The sequence below is a fragment of the Globicephala melas genome, chromosome 2 (assembly GCF_963455315.2).
Source record: "Globicephala melas chromosome 2, mGloMel1.2, whole genome shotgun sequence".
Taxonomy (NCBI): Eukaryota; Metazoa; Chordata; class Mammalia; order Artiodactyla; family Delphinidae; genus Globicephala; species Globicephala melas.
Genome location: NC_083315.2, coordinates 20,505,291 through 20,525,621, shown reverse-complemented (window position 1 = coordinate 20,525,621; position 20,331 = coordinate 20,505,291). Strand labels below are relative to the sequence as shown.

At 43.4% G+C, this 20,331-nt stretch overlaps 1 protein-coding gene across 9 annotated transcripts in view; it reads left to right on the top strand.

Annotated features, from left to right (window-relative positions):
- The window catches only part of CELF2 (CUGBP Elav-like family member 2), an 829,377-nt gene extending 813,336 nt beyond the window's left edge, over positions 1-16,041 (top strand). For 7 of the 9 annotated variants that reach the window (XM_060293317.2, XM_060293315.2, XM_060293316.2 and 4 more), the window contains 3 exons: positions 2,363-2,560; positions 7,387-7,530; positions 10,642-16,041. In XM_060293317.2, the coding sequence (XP_060149300.1) occupies positions 2,363-2,560; positions 7,387-7,530; positions 10,642-10,769 (470 nt within the window). In that variant the 3' untranslated portion in view covers positions 10,770-16,041. The remainder of the gene's footprint in view (positions 1-2,362; positions 2,561-7,386; positions 7,531-10,641) is intronic. The other 2 variants (XM_030836925.2, XM_030836927.3) reach the window with 2 other exon arrangements.
- Positions 16,042-20,331: the final 4,290 nt, after the last annotated feature.

The window sequence follows — 20,331 nt, the reverse complement described above, 5'->3', positions numbered from 1 at the left end:
AGCAAATACATACAAATCTATGAGAATATATTAATACATTCCTCACTTTTGCCCTTTATTGGGTATAAAGCCTGGCCGAGGGGTGTGCAGATAACTGTAGTTGGCTCGTGGCACTCCGCCTCCCACTCTTTTTTTCAGCATCATCTTCATGCTGGCCACGCCGGATGTACATGCTCATCTTTACGGGTGGGTCCTTCTAGGTCATTTTCACAGGTTTACTCGATAGTCTCACAGCTCCCCGGGACTCCACCAGGGAGGACCTGGGAGAGCGGTTCAGTTAAAGCACGCGGTAGTCTGGCTGCGCACTAACTTCACTGCTAGACTATTTGCAAAGACCTTTCCTCCCTCGTTGAGGTCTGCCAATCCATTTGGCCTTTTCAAAGAAAGCCCTGTTCTTTTAAGGGGAAGCATTTTATTCAACTAACCTTCTTCAAACCTCTGTTTCGACTGTCCAAAGTGTTTAGATGGAATCAAGTACCAGCAGCTGAATTGACAAATGTTATCTTCAGTATAATGACTAGTTAATACAGAATGACATTAGATCATTGATAAGAATAACTCTCAAAAGTTGAAGACTTCCTTTGATGGTTTTTAAGATTCTACCTGGTAATCAATCACCTGTTCTACCTTGGCCGTGGTAAACACACACCTCAGAAAAAATTAGAATAGACTCCTTCATAATAAGAAACTTCAAGCAACGTCAGCAGGACCTCTGCTGGCCACCACCTTTTGAGCTTAGTTGGTATCGGCTAGAACTGCTTGAAATCACTTTCCTTTTCAGGAAGCTGGCTTTTCCACGTTCATGGCCCCCAGGTTTTCCTTGACACTCCAGCCCCACCCCAAACGTCACCCAAGGCCCATTTCTGTCCCCTCAAGCCCCCCAGGGAGAACACCAGACCTGAGGCTCCATGAGATCCCTCTATCCTATCTTGTTACGTGTAGTCCTTTTAATCTAAGAGATGAAGGTGTCAGAAGAACAGAAGCATGATGGAGTAAGTAGCTCACTGCTCCCTCCCCTCTGTCCTGCGGAAGGCAAGCAAAAACATGGATGGGAGTGTTGAGGTGATTCTGGTATTTGATTCCTCTGTATAATTTCTAAGCACCCTTCTCTTAGTTGTCCTCTATTCTCATTAGACTTACAATTTTTTTCAATTAACCACCTTTGCTATTTTAACATCCTTAATCAATAGCCCTAATTCTTTCAAGATTTTCATTAATGTTTTCACTAAGTTCTTCCCATAAACATATCTTTAAAAAAAAAAGTCTTCAACATAAAGGGAACTCAAGGCAATTATGATGTCACCTCTTCCATTTCCTGAGTTTATAGAAAAGTTCACACTCTATAAAGTATTACTTGTTTTGACTCATATTCAGGGAAAAAGTGACACAGTCAACAACCATAATAGAGCAAAAGGGCAGCCAGGAGACAAGGAAAAAAGTCAAAAAAGTGTGCTGGCCGTCATCCAGTTCACATGGGTTAATAGCCAAGATCCAGCTTTTCAGACATGGGGTCACTTCAGTTGACTGAAAAACATGGCATGGGGTGCTCTCATTGGCAGAAACCCCAGTTCCACTGGCACTGATTAATATTCAGGCGTGTGTGTCTGTGTGTGCGTCTGTTTGCTGCTGAGAACAGCCCCATCCTGTTTCTAGCCTTTCATACTGAACAAGCAGCTTCAGTTAGCTACACCGAGGGGAGGGAGCCACATTTTTCCTGCGCCTTTAATTCTTCATCGTCAGAGAGGCTCTCCCTAAGGTCCTCGTCCCTGACAGCATCCTTCAGCTGTTGAGGAAGCCGGTCAGCGGAACTGGTGATTCACTGGTTTATTGAGTACAGAGCTCGTGCTCTCTGCCATTTCCTCATCAGATAGCTTAAGGGAGAGCAGTTTCAATCCTGTCCTTCCCCCTCGAACCCTGGGGCCATCCCACGGCTCCTCAGAGAGCCCAGTAAGTGGCTTAAGTGTACAGATGTCGCAGGCCTCTGCCACTAGTGGTTTTTTACATGCTCTCAAGCTCTAAGCGGCAGAAGCCTTCTACTTCAGAAAGAGAACCCCAGCCCTTGCCAGCAGCGCACTGCTGGAGCTCAGATGCACTGGCTCTCTGTAGTGCCTTGGTGAATTCCGTCACTGGCCTAGGGAGTGAGGCTAACCGTTGCTCAGGGGCTTGCGGTGGTCGTCTGTGTGTCTGCCGTTATTACAATTTGTCACTTCATAGTTTTGTCTGTAAGTTCTTGTTGGTGTAATTGGTGTGCTCGCTGCATGCACTTGCTGTCGTACTTGTGTCAAATGATTCTCTAACTTCCTTTGGAAAGCACTAATGAAAAGTGCTGTTTCTCTTCTCTATTGTTGGGTTTTTTGTAAAGTTGCTCAAATGCTCTCAGGTATGGCGGCTCTGAATGGAGGACTTGGCGCCACGGGCTTGACGAATGGCACGGCGGGCACCATGGACGCCCTCACCCAGGCCTACTCAGGGATCCAGCAGTACGCGGCCGCGGCGCTGCCCACGCTGTACAGCCAGAGCCTGCTGCAGCAGCAGAGCGCGGCCGGCAGCCAGAAGGAAGGTACGTGCCTGGGGCCCGGGCCGGAGGGCAGCGTTCGCCCCCAGAGCAGAGCTCCAAGGAACTTCCACCGAGCCACTGTCCTGAGAGAAAGCAGTTGTTTTATTTCTCCTACTCATGTTCGTTTAGTTTTTCGTAAAGAAATCTGACAGGCCCTTTCAGTCTTCTTTCCTGTCATACTTAGCTTTACTGTTCAGGTGGAGTCCTCACCCTCTGTGCGCCATACGCAATTACCTAGTGATTGCTGCCATTAAAAAATTGCGGGGAGCACCCTCTCCCGAATCAGCAGGGCCACCTCTCATTTCTCCCCTTCCATACAAACTCCTCGTTAGAGGAAGGGGTGGGTCGATGCAGCCCCCTGTGGGCTCGGCCCAGCTTTCCCGCAGTCCATGTCCCCCGTGATGGTGGAGCTCACCTCTTAGTCCGCGATGGTTTCCAGGTTAATGAAAAAATCCACTCTTAGGTTTGACTCAGTCTCGGTTTAATCAGGGGTCTTCTGGGGAAGCAAATAAGTGATTGATTGCCTTGCTTCTCTGCCGGTAAGGCAAAATAAACATCAGGAAGTGAATGCTAAGAATAAATGAAGGCTAATTATAAAGCAGTTAATGAGCTGGCCCCAGTAGGGAGGGCTTGTCTCTTTCTTTCCTCCTTTTGGCTCCTTCCTCCTTGATTGAAATTGCTTTTAAAGCAGAATCTGCACTGTGATATTTATTCTCTTTCTGACTTGTTTTGAACACAAGAAAAGAAGTTAGAAAAGGGAAGTACTTGCTGAAGATGTTTTTAAAATTTCTTTCCCTTCTCCTATATCCTCACCCCATAGTTCCAGACTGGTTTTTGTCTGAATATTTTGACTTTAAACATGGTGTCCTATAAGAAATAGAAGGGTTTTTCTTTTTAAGTTGGGAAAATAGTAAAAGGGACACAGCTTTAAAGATACTCATGCGTTTTGGGGTTTTTTTGGGGTTTTTTTGTTTTGCGGTACTCGGGCCTCTCACTGTTGTGGCCTCTCCCGCTGTGGAGCACAGGCTCCGGACGCGCAGGCTCAGCGGCCATGGCTTACGGGCCCAGCCGCTCTGCAGCATGTGGGATCTTCCCGGAGCCCGTGTCCCCTGCATCGGCAGGCGGACTCCCAACCACTGTGCCACCAGGGAAGCCCTATCTTCCATTTTTAATGCTGTTACATATAAACAGAAAAATATCTTTCTTTAAAAAAACAAAAACATGGGCTTCCCTGGTGGCGTAGTGGTTGAGAGTCCGCCTGCCGATGCAGGGGACGTGGGTTCGTGCCCCGGTCTGGGAGGATCCCACATGCCACAGAGCGGCTGGGCCCGTGAGCCATGGCCGCTGAGCCTGCGCGTCCAGAGCCTGTGCTCTGCAACGGGAGAGGCCACAACAGTGAGAGGCCCGCGTACCACAAAACAAAAAAAGGAAGATAGTTGAAAATCTGAGTTTCATTCTTTCAACTTTCTCTTTCCTCTCAGCTGTGACTGTTATTGTTGATTTTTTTAAAACTTGCACAACTGTTCAGACAACTGCGTTTTCCCCAGGCGTGTGGAGATCCCATGTCATAAACACCTCGGCTTCCCAAAGGAAAGCCTGTATTGAGGTCCCTGTGTCTGAGGTCTGACTACCATGGTGACAAATGAGGGTGGTAGGAGGGATCCTGTCAGATAACCGTATCCTCAGGAGAGACCGTAAAAGCCAGTTCCCCCACGTGCGTCTTAGAGAGTGTTGGTCACTTCTCCCTCACCCAGCAGGGCCTCACAGCAAACCATATAACCCGGGTCACTGAGAAAACATCTGTCACCAGCAGACTCGAAAGTCAGTAGCTTAAGGAGAAAGTCCGGGCCCGGAAGTTGCTTCACACCAGCTCACTGCCCTAAATTTCTATCCCTTAAGTTTTAGGCGCTGCTTGTGCAATAATTAATCCTCTGGGATTAATGTAAAATAGTTCAAGATAAATACTGCCCGTTCCAGATCATGTACATTTAGGTGTGTGAGCTACCAGCAGCATGGGTTAGTGCTTGATGGTGTTTTAGGTTGTTCAGGTCTTTTTAAATCATCTTCCATCTTCTCGTATGTCTCTTCTGATCACCTTCTTCTCACCCTGTTAACCTGTGCTAAGAAATTTAAACCATCTTAACATTAGCTTAACTAAAACATAATTTAAAAGGCAGGTCATACTGAGAAGCAAAGGAACGACCCCATGATGTATTCCACTACTAAACAGAGTTTTAGATTTTCTACTCCTTAGTTCTGTTCTTTAATCAAGAAAGTTGAGTTAATTTGAGGTATTTAGTCGTGTACCCTGGTATATATTTTCCGACTGGAAGGTGAACCAGTCTGGCCTTGTAAAGAAATGGTTTTAATATTCTCCTCAGCTAATCTGAAGGGTTATGGCATCCCTACAGATCTAAATTCAGGCAAGCTCACCGCGTTTCCTGCCATTCCTAAATATCCTCTGAGCTCTTTCACACCCTTCCCATCTCCCTGTGTTTGCAAGAGGCATGTCACACACACAGCATTAGGTAGAGCCTCCAGATCCCAACTGGCGGTCTGATACAGACACCCCCAGTGCTTTCTGCTACATCAGGTGCCCCATGAGAAATATGAACGTGAACACCCAGCCAGCTGGGACCAATGATACAACTGAACGAGCTCTAGCAAGTTAGTCGCGTATACTAGAGGCCTGAGGAATGTGTGGTTAGTCAGCAGGTTTTTACTGAAGGGAGACAAAAGGAAGATACCTAGGTTGAACCCCCCAAAAACTGTTTCTTTACCCTTGGTGTTGTCTATGGCAGTAGCCTCCTTCACTGAATATTGAGGTTTTCCATACCAAGTCACCTTTTTCTCATTTTAGTGTTAATGACTTCGGCAGTTTGCAAAATCCAAGTATTTCTTGGAGATGAGGAAAAAGACAGCCTCCTTGGGTTTACCTTCTTCCTGTTTTCTTAGTCCCCTGTCTGGCCTGGGTACGTTCAGAATGCACTGCATTCGAGAAGGCCAGGACTACCCAGGCATGGCCAGTAATCTGTCACAGTGCATTAAAATTGCATTTTCTCCCCAGGCTTCAGGAGGTGAGCTGACTTCACAATTCCCATTGGGCCCCATTAATCCTCATTTGTGCATTTGGACCTTCTATTCAGAAGGCATATCCAGTATGGGCAGTACCAGCTCTGCCTGATAGACAAACTGCAGGGGACGCACACGCATAGTGGCCCTCAGAACACCCACCTCCAGCGTTTTGGTTTTGCATCTATTCATATTAAGCTTTGACTGTTTAAGAGTTGTCTTTTTTTTTTTTTAAACAAAGAAACATCTGGGGACCTAACCCTGTAATTGTGCCCCTTTAAATACAAACTGTGTCTCTTGCACTGGAACATGGCTATGCCCCTGGAAATTGTGAGCAATACGGAAAATTAAAGTGGCCACGTTAACACTTAAATAAGAAAGAAATGCTTCATCTCTGTGGCTTCAGAAATTTGCCTCAAGAAGATTTCCTTGTGAAAAGTCCCATTCATTAGAATACTTTTTTCTTTTATGATTGTGTGTTTGTGTGTGTGGAAAGAAACTTGGTTTGACTTTTCTTTGCAAAGATGTTTATCCCTTTTATTTTTACAAATACCCCAGTTCTCTCTACCCCAGTTCTCCTTCTCTTCGGCCCATACAAACAGACACTCACCCCCCAGCCCCTGGGGCTTCCCAGTGGAGCAGGCAGTCCTGGTTCCTCTCCTGCGAGAGTCAGTCAAGGCCCCGTGAACCAGGTGCTTGGCTACTTCACCAGTTTTATGAGCTCCCTTCCCTCCCAGACACCATGCCCAGAACATCCTAGAGGAATCCAGCCCTGGGGCCTCCCCAGAACCATCTGGGGAAGGACCTACAACTCCCCCAAGCACCCTCTGACCTGGAAAGCATTCTCGCCTGTGACATATTAGAAGGTGATGACCTGCTGTAATCATTGGGATTCCCTCCTTTCTGCTTCCTTTAAGCTGCAGCTAGTTCTTCTGCAGGTGGCTAGAGAGATGGGAGAATGAAATGGAAGGGAACTTAAGAGTGCTGTCCTGTCTGGTGTAGCTAAGATCGCCCCTACTCTGTCCTCGTTCCTTGTATTTCTGGAAGTTATGGTGGAGAGCCAAGAACCAGGCTTCGCTTAGTCTCCGACCAGCTTGTGCACCTCATGTGCTCAGTTTGCAAGGCTAATTCCCAGTGGTGTCATTCCGATCACAGTTGTGAAACTCTAGCACCTACTTTTTCCTGCCTTGACTCATTGCCAGTCATTTCTAAGAAAGATGATTATTAGACTGTGTGTTAAGAGATCTGCCAAATCAGAACTGGATGGATAATTAGGTAAATGATTGAGAAATCCAAGCAGCATTACTGCTATATTCATTACTTCTAAATTGCTGCAATTTGCTTAGAGTACACAGGACACTGTATCCAAGAGAGAATATATACTACGTACTATAAAACAAGGCCACGTGGGAAAAACCCACGCCTTTATTCTCCTCCCCGACTCTACCCCTCGTCTGCCACCTTCACGCCCAGGAAGACTGAAAATACGTGCTCACGCGCAGTAAGCAAATGTGACCCACAGCTTATAGATGAAAAGGAAGCCATTCTTAACCGGTGTCTCTTTGGAAGTCAGGAAAATGTGCAGGACGACTCCTGTCCTAAAAGACATACCAGCACTGGACTTGTATCCATCTCTGTATGAGGGAAAGCCACGTGCTTAGCCCATCTGTTGTTAAAGCATTCCTGAGAAGGGGCTTTGGGAACTGAGAAGTGCAGAATACCTTACACTGATGTTTTTTTTTTTTCCCCCTCTTTAGGTCCAGAGGGTGCAAACCTCTTTATTTACCACCTTCCACAGGAGTTTGGAGACCAGGACATCCTGCAGATGTTCATGCCTTTTGGAAATGTTATCTCTGCTAAAGTCTTCATTGACAAACAGACCAATCTGAGCAAGTGCTTTGGTATGCGAGAGAAGCCAGCTAGAATGCACAGTGCGCGGCCAGCAAGGGGTCATGGGAAGGCAAATGTAATGGTCAGCATTTAGATGCCGGGACAGGGCCTTCCGTGTGTGTGGTGGTTCCAGGTTGTCTGGATCCATGTAAGCAGACTGGGTCAAGTCATCTCATCAAAAAGGCAGAAAAGACCTGGGAGAAAGGAAAGATCTGGGAAATTAAATGCCCGTATAGTAGGTAGTGCTCTATGCTGTACTCAAGGGCCTTACTGCCTATAACTAATCACCTTCCATAGTTGACCAGCAACAGTCTCTTTGGGCCCCCAGTTTGAACCACAGGCTTCACCGGATGGAAGGAGTTTACTGACTGTAGTGTAGTTGAGACTCCTGATACAGAATGGCACTGCAGACACTTTGCCACAAACCCTTCCAGGTCCACCAGGACTCAGACCCTGTGGGTGTAGGCAGCACATTGTACTGGGGGCTTATTGCTCAGCATCTGGATGTACATAAAAACACACTCATTGATGCACACACCTTCACAGTAGGGGTGTGCTCAGGCCACGCCCAACATAGCAGTTCCGGGAGCCCAGGGACGGTGGCTGGTTTAGCTCATGGTGACATGAAGTGCTGCGGTGTGCTGGGATGCTGGGATCTGCAGTGGCTGCCTGAGTGGGTGGAGAGCGCAGGAGATGCAGGTGTTCTCAGAACACTGGACATCCCAGCTCCTCGGTGGCCCGAGCTGTCACGGTCTCCTTCCTCAAGCAGCCTGGACTCTGGCTCCCTGGGGCGTTTTCGCTCCCTGAGAGAGTATGGCAGGCTCACTGCATGCCCTAATGTTTTACAGAGGAGGAGAACATTCATTAAATCTAGTTCTTGTTTTATTTTTTGAACCCTTGTGTTCCCCAAAGTAGTTTAGAGGCTAGAATGTTCAGAGCATATACTTCTAACTTGGCAAGTTCTGGCCCAGTTTGAGATGTAACATTTGCTTTAATCACTCCTCCGATTTAACGACTCACATTGGTCATAGGTGCTAACAGTAGCACAAAACAAAATAAAGTAGAACAGATGTGGGCAGAGGAGAATAGAAGTGGGCACGGTGAAAAGGAAAGGTGGGGACGGCTCCTGCAGAGGCACAAACTCAGACTTGGCGCCCGGCTCACTGGCGACGGGCGGCCAGTCTGAAGAGAGTGCTCTGGCTTCTGAAACTCCACTCGCGTAACGTCCTTCTGATTTCTGTGCTGTCACCCAGGAAAGCCTGAAGCCTCTGTTGTTGGGGGAATTAGCGTGTCAGCCATTTCAAGTCACTGTTTCTATCCAAGTGGAAAGGCTGTTAGCCTGAACCCATTACAGGTATATAAACGCCCTTGTAATGGTTCACGAGAGAGTGAAATGGAAAGTAAGTTGTTACATAGGCTGTGTGCATGTCTCAGTAAGGGCTCCCCATTGGGAGCTTCCCTGAACAAGGCTTGCGAGCCAGACGTTTATAGTCTTCATCGCTAAACAATGTCCTGAGCTTATTTGGAGATTAGAAAAAGGATTGTAGTTCATGGTTTGATTTTGAGAAAATATTTACCGTCTTGAAAAGAGATTATATCAGCCCCCAAACTACTTAACCACTGTGTTCATAATAATGCATCAGACAGCTGTATTTAGTGTTATGCACTATGTTTTCAGTTTTTATTAAAAAAGCTGTAACATCCCATATGTAGGTGTCTCGGTGAGACAGCCTAACTTCTTGGGGTCCCAGGTTTGCTGGTTATAACGTGGTACCCCATTCTTCATCCTAAGCTCTTGGCCAGGTTTTGTTATCCACTTTGCCCTTGACCCATTTCCATTCTTCAATCATCTTGCTACCTCTGGATAAGACGTAGGAGGAAAGGAGAAAATCAGCAAAAATCTTAGATTCGAGATCACATTTATTGGGAATTTAAATTTAATAAAAATTTAAACCACCATTTTGCATACAGGCAGCCTATGAGAAGCTATTCTGCTTATACTGTATGCCTATTTTTATCAGCTGAGAACTCTGCTAAAGGTATATTTATGTCCCTTTCTCCCTCCTCTAATTTGTAAAGGAATGTTCTCCTTAGCTTTATACTTTAATAGTAGATAGATAGATGGAGAACTTGGTATAAAACCTTCTGAACAGTGGATGGTCAGAGCTGAAATCCAATCAGTGTAACTTCCTTTCAACAACAAAAGTAAGTAGGGACAACACTTAAGAAACTTTTGCATGTAACCCCGCCCCCCAGTGCTGAAACAAAACTATGTGATCAGAATTCTGTTTCTGGGTTTTGGCAGAGCCTGGGTGGTCGTCAGAAGCGTCTGAGTGTTGGTACAGAGAAAGGTGGTGGGAAGTATGTCAGGATGGCTGTGAAGCCCTGAGCTGTTTAGACTGTTTATTCTCCAGGACAGCTGGGGATACAAGGTAGCAATTTCCATTCTGCTGAATTCACCGGAGCTTTGAAAATGGAGGTTGAGATAAGGAGAACGGGCACAGCATTTCCCCTGGGCCCCTAGGTTCCTCTCAGTAACAGCTCCAAGTGGTAAAAATGAAGTACAAATTATGCTAAAGTTAATTCACCAACTGACCCCGTCCTGTATACATGGAGAATTGGAATGGAAACAGTCAGGGTCTTGGGCGGCATACCGGTTATGCAGCCCTTCCCTCAATTATCCTGCTTTTAAACCTCACCTGGTTGGGGCATGTGAGCCTCTGGGGGCCCTTGGAGACCTAGAATATTTGTACCACTGCTTCTAGGAGCAGCACTTACTGATGTATTGGAGGCTGGTTCGGGATTCTAAGGGACTTTAAACCCAAACAGGTTTGACTGAAATCAGTAAACAGACTAAATTGACTCAATGTTTGAGATTTTAGCCTTCTGCAGAGGGGTTTTGTTCTCATGATAGCAAGTTAGCGGTCCAGCCAGCTTCTCCACTGCTTCTTAGTGGATGTTTCCAGTGTTGCCCCTAAAACATGACCTGTAGTCCGTGAATTGAGTAGAGCTGACCCGAGACCGCAGGCTGGGCACGTGTCACTTAGCATCTGCAGCCACCCTCCTTTGCTCCCCTGCCTCTCCATCTTGATTCCCGCCCTCCCTCCGCTTGTGTCTTCCAGGTTTTGTTAGCTACGACAATCCCGTGTCTGCGCAAGCTGCTATCCAGGCTATGAATGGCTTTCAGATTGGCATGAAACGCTTGAAGGTCCAGCTGAAGCGCTCCAAAAACGACAGCAAACCTTACTGATCCTAACCCCAGAGGCTCCCTGCTCTTATTTTAGCTTTCTTAGGGTAAGTCCCACGAGCCAGCCTGGGCTCAACAGGAAAGGCAGAGGAGGACCACATTGCCAACTTTTACCAAGAGAGACGGTTATTTTTACAATAAGGCCTCCATCACCCCCTCCCGGGCCCCCTATCCAGTTCGCCATAAACTCTGGCTACCTTGTTTCTATCGAGTAAACTCCTCCTCCACTTGTACCACTGTATTCTCCTTTGTTTTGCGATTTGAATCTCCTTTTACCTTTTTTGTTTTTTGTTTTTTGCTTTTTTTAAAGAAAAACACATACACAATAAATGACATCTTAACAACTTAAAAGGCAAACAAAGGCTAACGTGCAATTCTAACTCTGAGACCCACCCCCCTCCCCCTCCCCCACCCTGTGCCCCAGAGCACTGCCTGGAGAATTCGCCCCTCCTGCCCGCGCCCACCCCGCAGAGGGGCGCCAGCTGTTCATAGAGGGTAAGGCGGTGGCCTAGCGCGAGAGAAAAGCCAGGAGAAGCACTTAAAAACAATACAAAATGTCTTTCCACTACATTTGGTTTGTTTTAATAAGTAGGATTTTATTTTAGTGTTCAAAGAAACATGACATTTATTGGTCAGATTATTACACTGGTTGTCTATTTTGTTATTGTTTTATTTTAGTTTTTAGAAAGGATTAATGTAAAAAAAGATTTAGAGATCTGTTTCTTAAAGCTACAGGGTTTAAAAATTAAAAATGAGTGAAAATACTTGATGTTTCTTGAAAGATAAATTTAATAATAAATAAGTAATACATAAATACTACATAAAAAGAAAGCCACAGGCCTGTAAATTTTATTTGTAAAAAAAGCATTTCTATTTTTGTACAAAATTTTTACTGCCTCAGAAATAATGGAAGTTATTTATTGCCTATTGTTAACTTATTGGGTACCTAAAGAGCAGCTCTCTGTGCTAGCCAGATCCTTCTGAAGTAGTCTCTAGAGGAATCGTTCTAGGAATGGGCTTTTTTTCACCGTTGAACCCTAGGCCTCAAGTCCATGCTTTATCCTCTCGGTGTCTGTATCTGTCTGATGATTTTGTTCGTAACTGCCATTATCTAGTTTACAGTTCAGTCGTCTGACTTTCCCCATCTGTTACATTCGTTGAAACTGGACCCTCTCCCCATCCTTTGCCAGCCCCTCACCCCAAAACGCCCAGAATCCATCCCCTCTCCCTCTCCGGATGGATTCTCTTGGGTTCCTTTGTGCTGTGGATAAAGAGTGTAAGAAATGCAAATTACGTGGATGGCTCGTAGACTCCCTAATGACCTAAAATTTGCATTAGTTTTTCTCCTGCACCCTGAAGAGTGATTTTGTTGCTGCTGCGTAGATTCTGTGTAACTTTTTACTCTCCCTGTTTTCTCCCTAGACATCTTCATGCCCGTTAGTTCACCGTTTGCCTAGCATGTCCCTGTGGCGTCTCAAAAAAAAAGTTTCATCGTCCCGTCATTGTTTCTGATGTCTTTCTGACCTCACATCATATTCGGTTCTCCTACTGACCTTTGATCTAGTTTGACCTTTGAAATTTGCATGTGACCTCATCTAGCTATGAATTCTGGGAAGTCAATGTGAAAAACATTGCTGCATTCATGCAAGACTGAAATTTATTATTACACAAATTAATAATAGGAAAAAAACCTGTGGCAAAAATGTTTCTTTTTTTTTCTTTTCTTTTCATAAAACAGACTTGAAAGTATTATACAGGGATTGGCATTCTTCCCGGTCACTGGTAACAATAGCAATATGTGTCCAGGGACACAGAATGTTGGTTTCTAACAGACTACTTCCAAAAACAGTTTGAGAAAAAAACTGTCTGATTTTAAGTCTCTAGAGGTCTGTAATAGTTTTTACATTTTTCAGGCAGTGTAAAGTTTTTTGATAAGGCCATTTTAGGTGGCTCACTTTCTCATTAAGATATATATATAGAACCACTTTTTGTAGATTAGTATAAGAAAAATATTTACCCTGTTTTGGGGCAAATGCTACCTATTTGTGTCACCTTTTGCTGAACTGACTCACAGTTAGACAATCCATGGTTTAATGCACATGAAATTACCTATATTTTATACTGTTTCAATGTACAGGAGAAAGGTTACTGTAAACTGTGTTAACGTTGGTGCTTCTGTGAATTAAGTTGTGGTTTCATCATAAGTCTTATGGTCTTAATGTTCTTTGTTGATAAGACAAGTTTAGAATTGGTTTACTTAAAACAAAAAAGAATTTCAAAAAAAAGTTGTTTGCTTACAAAAAATTTCATGTGAGGGAAAAAAGAAAACCTATTCCAGAGTAAGTTTTGTGTTGGCTTGTAAAGCATTGATGTCATTTTTTTTTTTTTGTGGACTATTTAGGTGTGTTTGTGTTCAGCAAAATGTGATTTTTTTTTTCTTTTAAAGAAAAAAAGTGAAAATATATAGTGCCAAATTCCAAAGGTACTTCCTTCCTAGAGCTTCAGTGTGTTTCTTGTGAGAAGTAATTTGATAACATGGGTATTTTATTATGTGTTTTGTATAAATCCCTAATATTTAAAAAACAAAAAACAACAAAAAAAAAGAGGTTAAAAAGTTTGTTAACTTGCTATCCTGTGGTCTTGTTGCCTGAAATTGTTATTGTTTGTTATTTCTCTATGATGTTTTTTGTAAGACATTGTATAAGTGCCCATGTCTCACTTTTTTAACCACTCTGAACATCAATGCTGTGACGGCAACCTCACAATGTATTTTCTTCATGATATATGGAAACCTCTAAGGTGAGAAAGTTTTGAACTTTTAACCCTTTCTACCCAGCGCTATCTGGAATGTTAACTTTTTATGCTGTCATCATTTTCATTTGTTTTGGGGTGTTTCTAATTTGGATTTTTTTCCTGCATATATCTTTGAGTTGTTTCTGTCTTTACTACTACTTTATCCTTTGGTTGAGAGCCAAAAGAAAGGAAAAAAATAACACTTTAAAAAGAGTTACTGGATAAACCTTCTGAGGGGAACAGTAGCTAGTCAAGCACCTAAATAAACCTTAAATTCAATATGCTTTTGAGATCAGGTTAGTGGTATGTTCCAGTTTAGAATAATTTCATATACCTTCCAGTTAAATGGCTTTGTGATGATGGGGTAGTCTTTTGAGGGATTTTTGGTTTTCTTACATATTCCCAAATTAATGTTTCTTATCAGCCATTGTGCAGTGGATACCTCTGAATAAGCCAGGTGTCTGGAGTTAGAAGTTGACAATCCTTTTCCCTGCCTTTTTGTTTCTTTTGAATTGAATGCATCTAAAGGGGACTGACCATCAAAGGCAAACTCAGTTCATCACAGTTACTGACCAAATACCTAGCACCCGTTCCTGCTGCCACTTTCTAAAGCGCCATATTTCTTTGACTTTCACTTCATGTGAGCAGGTCTCTTGCTGTCCTGACAAACCCCAAAGTCATCCCCACAGTCCCAAAACACACTCCTGCCTTTCTGGAAGCTTCTTTGTCTCTCTAATGGAGTTCAGAAACTGCTGGCTCCATTTCCTTCCTCCTTTTCCCGCTCACCACCCTGTTTGGTTTAATATGTGTGTGGATGTGATAGCCCTGGGATGGAAAGGACTAGCCTCTAATAATGATGCAAAAAAAAAAAAAAAAAAGTTTCCTTCTTATAGCACATGCACTTACAATGAAATGATCTGTATTATCCTCACACGTGTTTACTACTGCTGGGGCCTTCCTTCATCCTTCGAGGGCTATTTTGTACTTCCTGCAGCAAACAGCTGAATAACAGAGGTTATCGCACTTGTCTCTCGTGTAGATGATAATATGGTGGTACACAGATACATCCATAAGAACACAAGACAACACACCATTTGAATTTCCTAGACTGTCTCATTTAGAACCTCTTAGCAAGTATACAGAAATCTTAAACCATTTTTTCCCATTTCTTCACTGAAGCCAGAAGCGCTCCAGTGCCCTCCTCCCACTGCCTGCATCTCCCCCAGGGGAGCTGAGTGCACTGACAAGAAGCTCAGGGTGGGCACTTAGAGCTGAGTGTTTATTCTGCAGGCAACCAAGACAGACTGTCTGTTACAGGGAAAGTCTTTTTTTTGGAGGGGGGGGGGCATGTTTCATTGCTAAAAAGATAACCCTCCTCAAAGACAAGTTGTCCTTTTCTTCACTTTCTCTCTTAATATCAAAAGGAAAAAGCTGCAAGGGTGCGAAGGGCCTGTGCCAGAAGATAAAACAAACACACAGGGAAACTGCTTTTTTAAAAATCAAGTGTAGACAATAGTCATTTTTAAACTAAATTAGAGAATTGCGATCAAATGGCAGTCCTCAAAGGCGTAACAAGTTCATCTTTCTTTCACCATAGGGGTTATAGTTCTTTGGCTTGTGCTACTCTGGACTCATTTTACTGTTTCTGTTTTTATTATCTTAAGTGCTAATTAACAAGAAGAAATAAAATTTTAAAAAAACCTGTAGTTTCATTACCTTTTTGAATAATGTCATACAAAAAAATGTATTTGTGTTTTTTTGTGCTGTGAGAATTGTTGTTTGTAGATTAATAATATCATTTTGTTTAGAATTACAAAATAGTTTTTAAATATTGTCTGAGAAAAGCCAAAGTTAATGCAACCTAGTGGAAAACTGTAAGACCATTTGAGTATTGTTTCTGTTTTATTGATGCATTTGGATTTTGTTGTTTGATGGAATTTGAGCCAAAAAAAAATACGCAGGCTTTCCTATTTCTACAACTGATTGTACTTATGCATTTTGTACCAGTGGAACTTTTTATACTGGAGATTAAAAAAAAATGGAAATTTTTGTGGCTTACTCTAGTGGGCCCCCTGACAATGACTGATTTCAAGTTTGATTTCTGGTTGATAGAAAGAAAGTTGCTTTTCTTTTGAGAATTAAAAACTTTGGCTTGATTTCTTTTTTCCCTTTGCTTATATCTAGCATTAGAATTTTGTCTTAAAATACAGCGGTAAGTTTCACTTTTTATTCTGTATTGTGCAGTTACACAATAAGGTAATTAGATTTAGAAGTACTCAGTCACTTTAAGTGGATAAATGTATTAGTTAAAACTTTAGGGGTTTGCTTTTTTGCTGTTTAGATCAAAGTTTTTTCTGATTCTTCTGTCCTCATTGTGAACATAACCGTGTAGTTGAAACAGTCAAACTTATTTTTGTAACGTATGTTATTGTGTGATGCAGTTTTTTGCTTCTGTCTCCAATATTAAACCATTTTCCTAATACTTGTTTCTCTCTCTGAGTGTTGTATTGTTGGTAGTCATTATATGTTGGTGATACATCTACACACCTCACTGTTCCACGTATGTTTTTTTTTCTATATGTTGTGTAATAAGATACAGTCGATTCCACCTAAGTGAATATCTGATTTGGGGAAGGGGGAAACTACACACCAGCCACCTCTAATTTATGTACAACAGCCTATTTTAACCACTGCTTCCAAGATTTATACTTATTTCTATGGTCCACCTACAGAGTTGGATTTGCCAAGACCTTATCTGGTCTTCTCACCACACTGGTATATTTCACTTTCTCTCTCCCCTTCCCTTGGGTATATGTATGCAGTTCTTAACACTCATTAAAAATGGCTCTGCTTTGCTGCATAACCTTCAGAAGGGAAGCAGCAGAGCTGGGGTTTCTTCTGCCTACCCCTGAGTCCAAAGGCATATCATTACCATCAAACTCTTCTCAGAAACCAGTCACATTTTTTAAAAGAAAGAGGTGAGCTCTCAAGGGAAGAAAAAATAAACTTAACTTACCTGGTGAATAGATGTGAAAGGTGTTAAATTTAAATCTATGCGTTGCCATCAATCAATAGATATGTATAGAAAAGTAATTTAAATTATTTATTTTTAGAGCTAACTGAATCCAGGAGCAGCTTTAATTATTAAAACTAGTGGAAGAGAAAAGAAATACTTGCAAGGGCTCAAATGGAAGCTCTACTCAGTCTGGTGGGATGGGAGGGGGAAGAGGTAAAGTTTCTCATGCCCAAGTCTTCATACTATATCATCCGTTTCCAAATGAAAGCCAAGAAGGCCATATGCATCCACACACTCCTTCTGGAATGAGTGTATATTTTGTAAAAAGTCTTGTCCCCCACGATCGCCCCAACCCCAGCTAGCAAAAAGAGAACTAGAGAAGAAAACCATTCCTTGTATGCCCTCGAAAGCTGAAGCCACAGGCCCTCCTCCCTCTTCTGCCCATCTCTTCTGCTCAGGAATCTGACTGCTCTCCAAGTGCTCTTACAAGATTCCATTGACGTCTGCTCTGATCTCTCCCTCCAACTCTTCAGACGCACAAGCTCTGTCCAACTCAGGCCACCCAGCACCGGCAGCCTTCCTCTGGCCGCCAAGGAGATTTTCCCTGCAGGTGCTCAGGCTCCCCACCCTCCGGTTTCGGCAGCCCCTCTGACCCCTAGACTGTCTTTTCCAGTCGGCTCAACAACAGAGGGGCCGGGTGAGGCGGAGGGAAGGAGGCTCTTTCCCCCATAGGCCGAACACCTCAGTGAAGTAACTTCCACCAGCTCTAAACCTGCACAGATGAGAGCTGACTTCCTGCCAATACTTCTGCTTTAAATCTCATCAGAGCCTTCATCAGTTTGCCTCTGAAAACCCACTGCTTACATTAGTGGGAAAAGACGGCTATGGGCGTGATTTTTCTTTCTTGTATGTTATTATTTGGGGGGGGGGGTGGAGGGTGTGAGGGAGGGGAGAAGGGGGGTAAAGAGGGTGATCGATTCTTTCCAAGATGCAAGTGTTTACTTTTTAAATATTTAAGTCATATAAGTATATAGGTCTACCATTTGGCACAAGGCAAAATACTCAGCATGAGTAAAAGAAGGGAAAGACAAAGCCAGATTTTTTTGTTGTTTTGCAAAAACAACAATTCTCCAAAGAAGGGGACAAAAATGCTAGTTCCCTTAAGCACTTAAGACTGTCAAGTTTGTCCCTGCCTAAATTCACACTTACCCTTTTGATTCTTTAAAACACCACTGCAGTGTCAGCAAGGTGTATCTGCTTGCCATACATGGACCACCTTGGGAAATGACAGACCTGTCAACGTTTACCTTGCTGATGGGAGCCACATATCTGCACAGCCCACAGCAGTTACGAGCAATTTCGGGCTGGCACTCTTAGCTGGCAGGCTAGGAAACACAGTGAACATTAATGTACTGTGAATCGTTCCTGATAAGTGAATAAAAACATTGTGACCAATCAGCTTATTCACTTATCAGGAATCGACTGTTCTGCTAATTCGCTGTTTTTGTTTTTCATCTCTGTTGTAGTTCACTATTTCTGCTGTGTTCTGTTTTCTCCTCTCATGCTTGGGCAAAATCACTGGGAATATTATCTTCATGTGACCATGAAACGTTTATATCAAGTGAAAATGATATCTTAACAAAATCTATGCACTTGCTATCAGGAACACAATACTGGATGTGTCTTATATATATTGAACTATATAGTACTCGATTTCTTAAATAAAGCTTAAGAAAGGATTCTTGTGTGTAAAGTTAATGTGATTATTTTTCAAAGCAGTGTTTCTAAGGGGCATTTTTGTTCTTTTCTGTCTTGAGTGATACAGGTTATTTTTCATTAAAATTATAATCACTGGGTTTATGACTTAATATTCAATAAATTGACTTTGGAAACAAAATGGAGTGGGGGGAAGTTCTTCCTGGTGCATTTTAGCGAGAGTCATCTGGAAAATCATGCCCTTACTGGTGGCCCTGGCAAATCTCTACCCAGGCGCTGAGGGCAGCAGAAGAGAGCAGTCCCTTCGCCACCAAAAGACACCTGGAAAGCGTCCAGAATCTGCCCTAACCTAGAAAACCCAACTGCCTTTCTAAATGCGATCGATCTCTTTAGGCTCAGAAGAAAGGGGATGAAAAAGAAAGGCAGATCGAAGAATAATGCTGGTCTGCACCAAAGTTTTTCCAAAATGAGATGACACTAGAACCATACCCTGCTGGAGAGCGATGGCGGGTCTATTCAGGACTGCAAAACGAGCGAAAGCAAGAGAAGGGGTTTGATCACTCAGGATGAGAAGGGTAAAATTTCAAAGCTATATGTGAGAGACATCCTATAACAGCTGCAAAGCTTATATGGGAGGCCTGCTGCTTGGTCCTTTGAAGGAATATTTTTGAAATTTTTCCTACAGGCCATAAGTCTGAACAGAATGGCATTTCCTGTTAGATTTTTTTTGCTTTGAGGTTTTATGTTAGATTAGTTTTTCTTGCTTGATGTTTGATTTGAAGAAAAAGTCGTAAACTTCTACTTGCAAAACGGCACAGGCATCCTAATCCTTTATAAAACAAATCTTAGTCATCCCTGATAGCGAGGGACAGGGAGATACAGTTAATGAAAATCCCCAGATAATCCAAAATTCTTGGTCCAGTCTCTGCCTCCTCCCACCCCAAACCTCCTACTCATATATTTGTCATCAAACCAAAAACTTCTAGTGAGAGATCAGAGAAATAGCCAAGGGTAGCAAAATGAAAGGGTCGAGATAGACGTGCTTACTGGAGCCCATGCAGTTTGAGGTTGGAGTAGAGGTTCTGTTTTAAAAAAGGTTAAAACCACTGGTCTACATGAACTGGGCTCGGGTGTTGAAGAGCTGGTGGGCTTACCTTGAGCATCAGTCACATTGCTAGAAAGAATCCTCTATGAAAAAGGACACATTTGAGGCAATAATGGGAAGAAGAGCTCTGAGCCTCAGGGAAGAAAGGATGAACACTGACATACTCCGCTCTCAGGTCTGCAGCCCCGATTCCATCGTCCCCCACTCCGGAACTCACCAGCCGGGGGCTGCGTGCTGGGAGACCAGCTCAGAGCCACAGCTTGAGGGTCTGAGGGTCTGTCAGGCGGGAGCTGCTTTAGGGGGAATGCACCGTTTCTTTGAACCTTTCGCTACTGGCAGTGAAGCTGCCTGGCACCAACTTCTGCCTGCCCACATCTGAAGGATATTTTTAAAAATAAAAAATATATAAATATGTATATTGCATACAAAAATATAAAAGACATAGTATGTGTTCTGCAACTGATCAAAGCCCCAAATACAAGTCCCCAGCTTTGAGACGCTAGATGACCCCTCAAGCGCGAAGCTGGTGTTAAAGGTAGGGAAAGTATTCAATACTTAGGCATACTCTCTGGAGCCACGCCGCCTCAGTTGGAATGCCAGCTCTAGCACTCATCACCCGTGTAACCTCTCAGTGCCTTAATTTCCTCGTTGGCAAAACGGGCATAAGAATAATACCTACTGCAAGGGGTTGTTATGAGGATTAACTAAGCCAATACTTAAAAAACGCCGAGATGAGGATCCATCACATTGTAAGTATTCAGTAAGGTCAACCAGTTAGTAGCGGTGTTCGTATCTACCGACATGGTGGGCTAAGCTCCCCTCCACTGGCCTGGTCTATTACTTTTTCCTGCTAGGTATGCACTCAGCCATCCCCAGAGAGCCCCACAGTTCTCCCTGGGTTCCTTGGACAACTATGGACAAGGTCTGACCAGAAA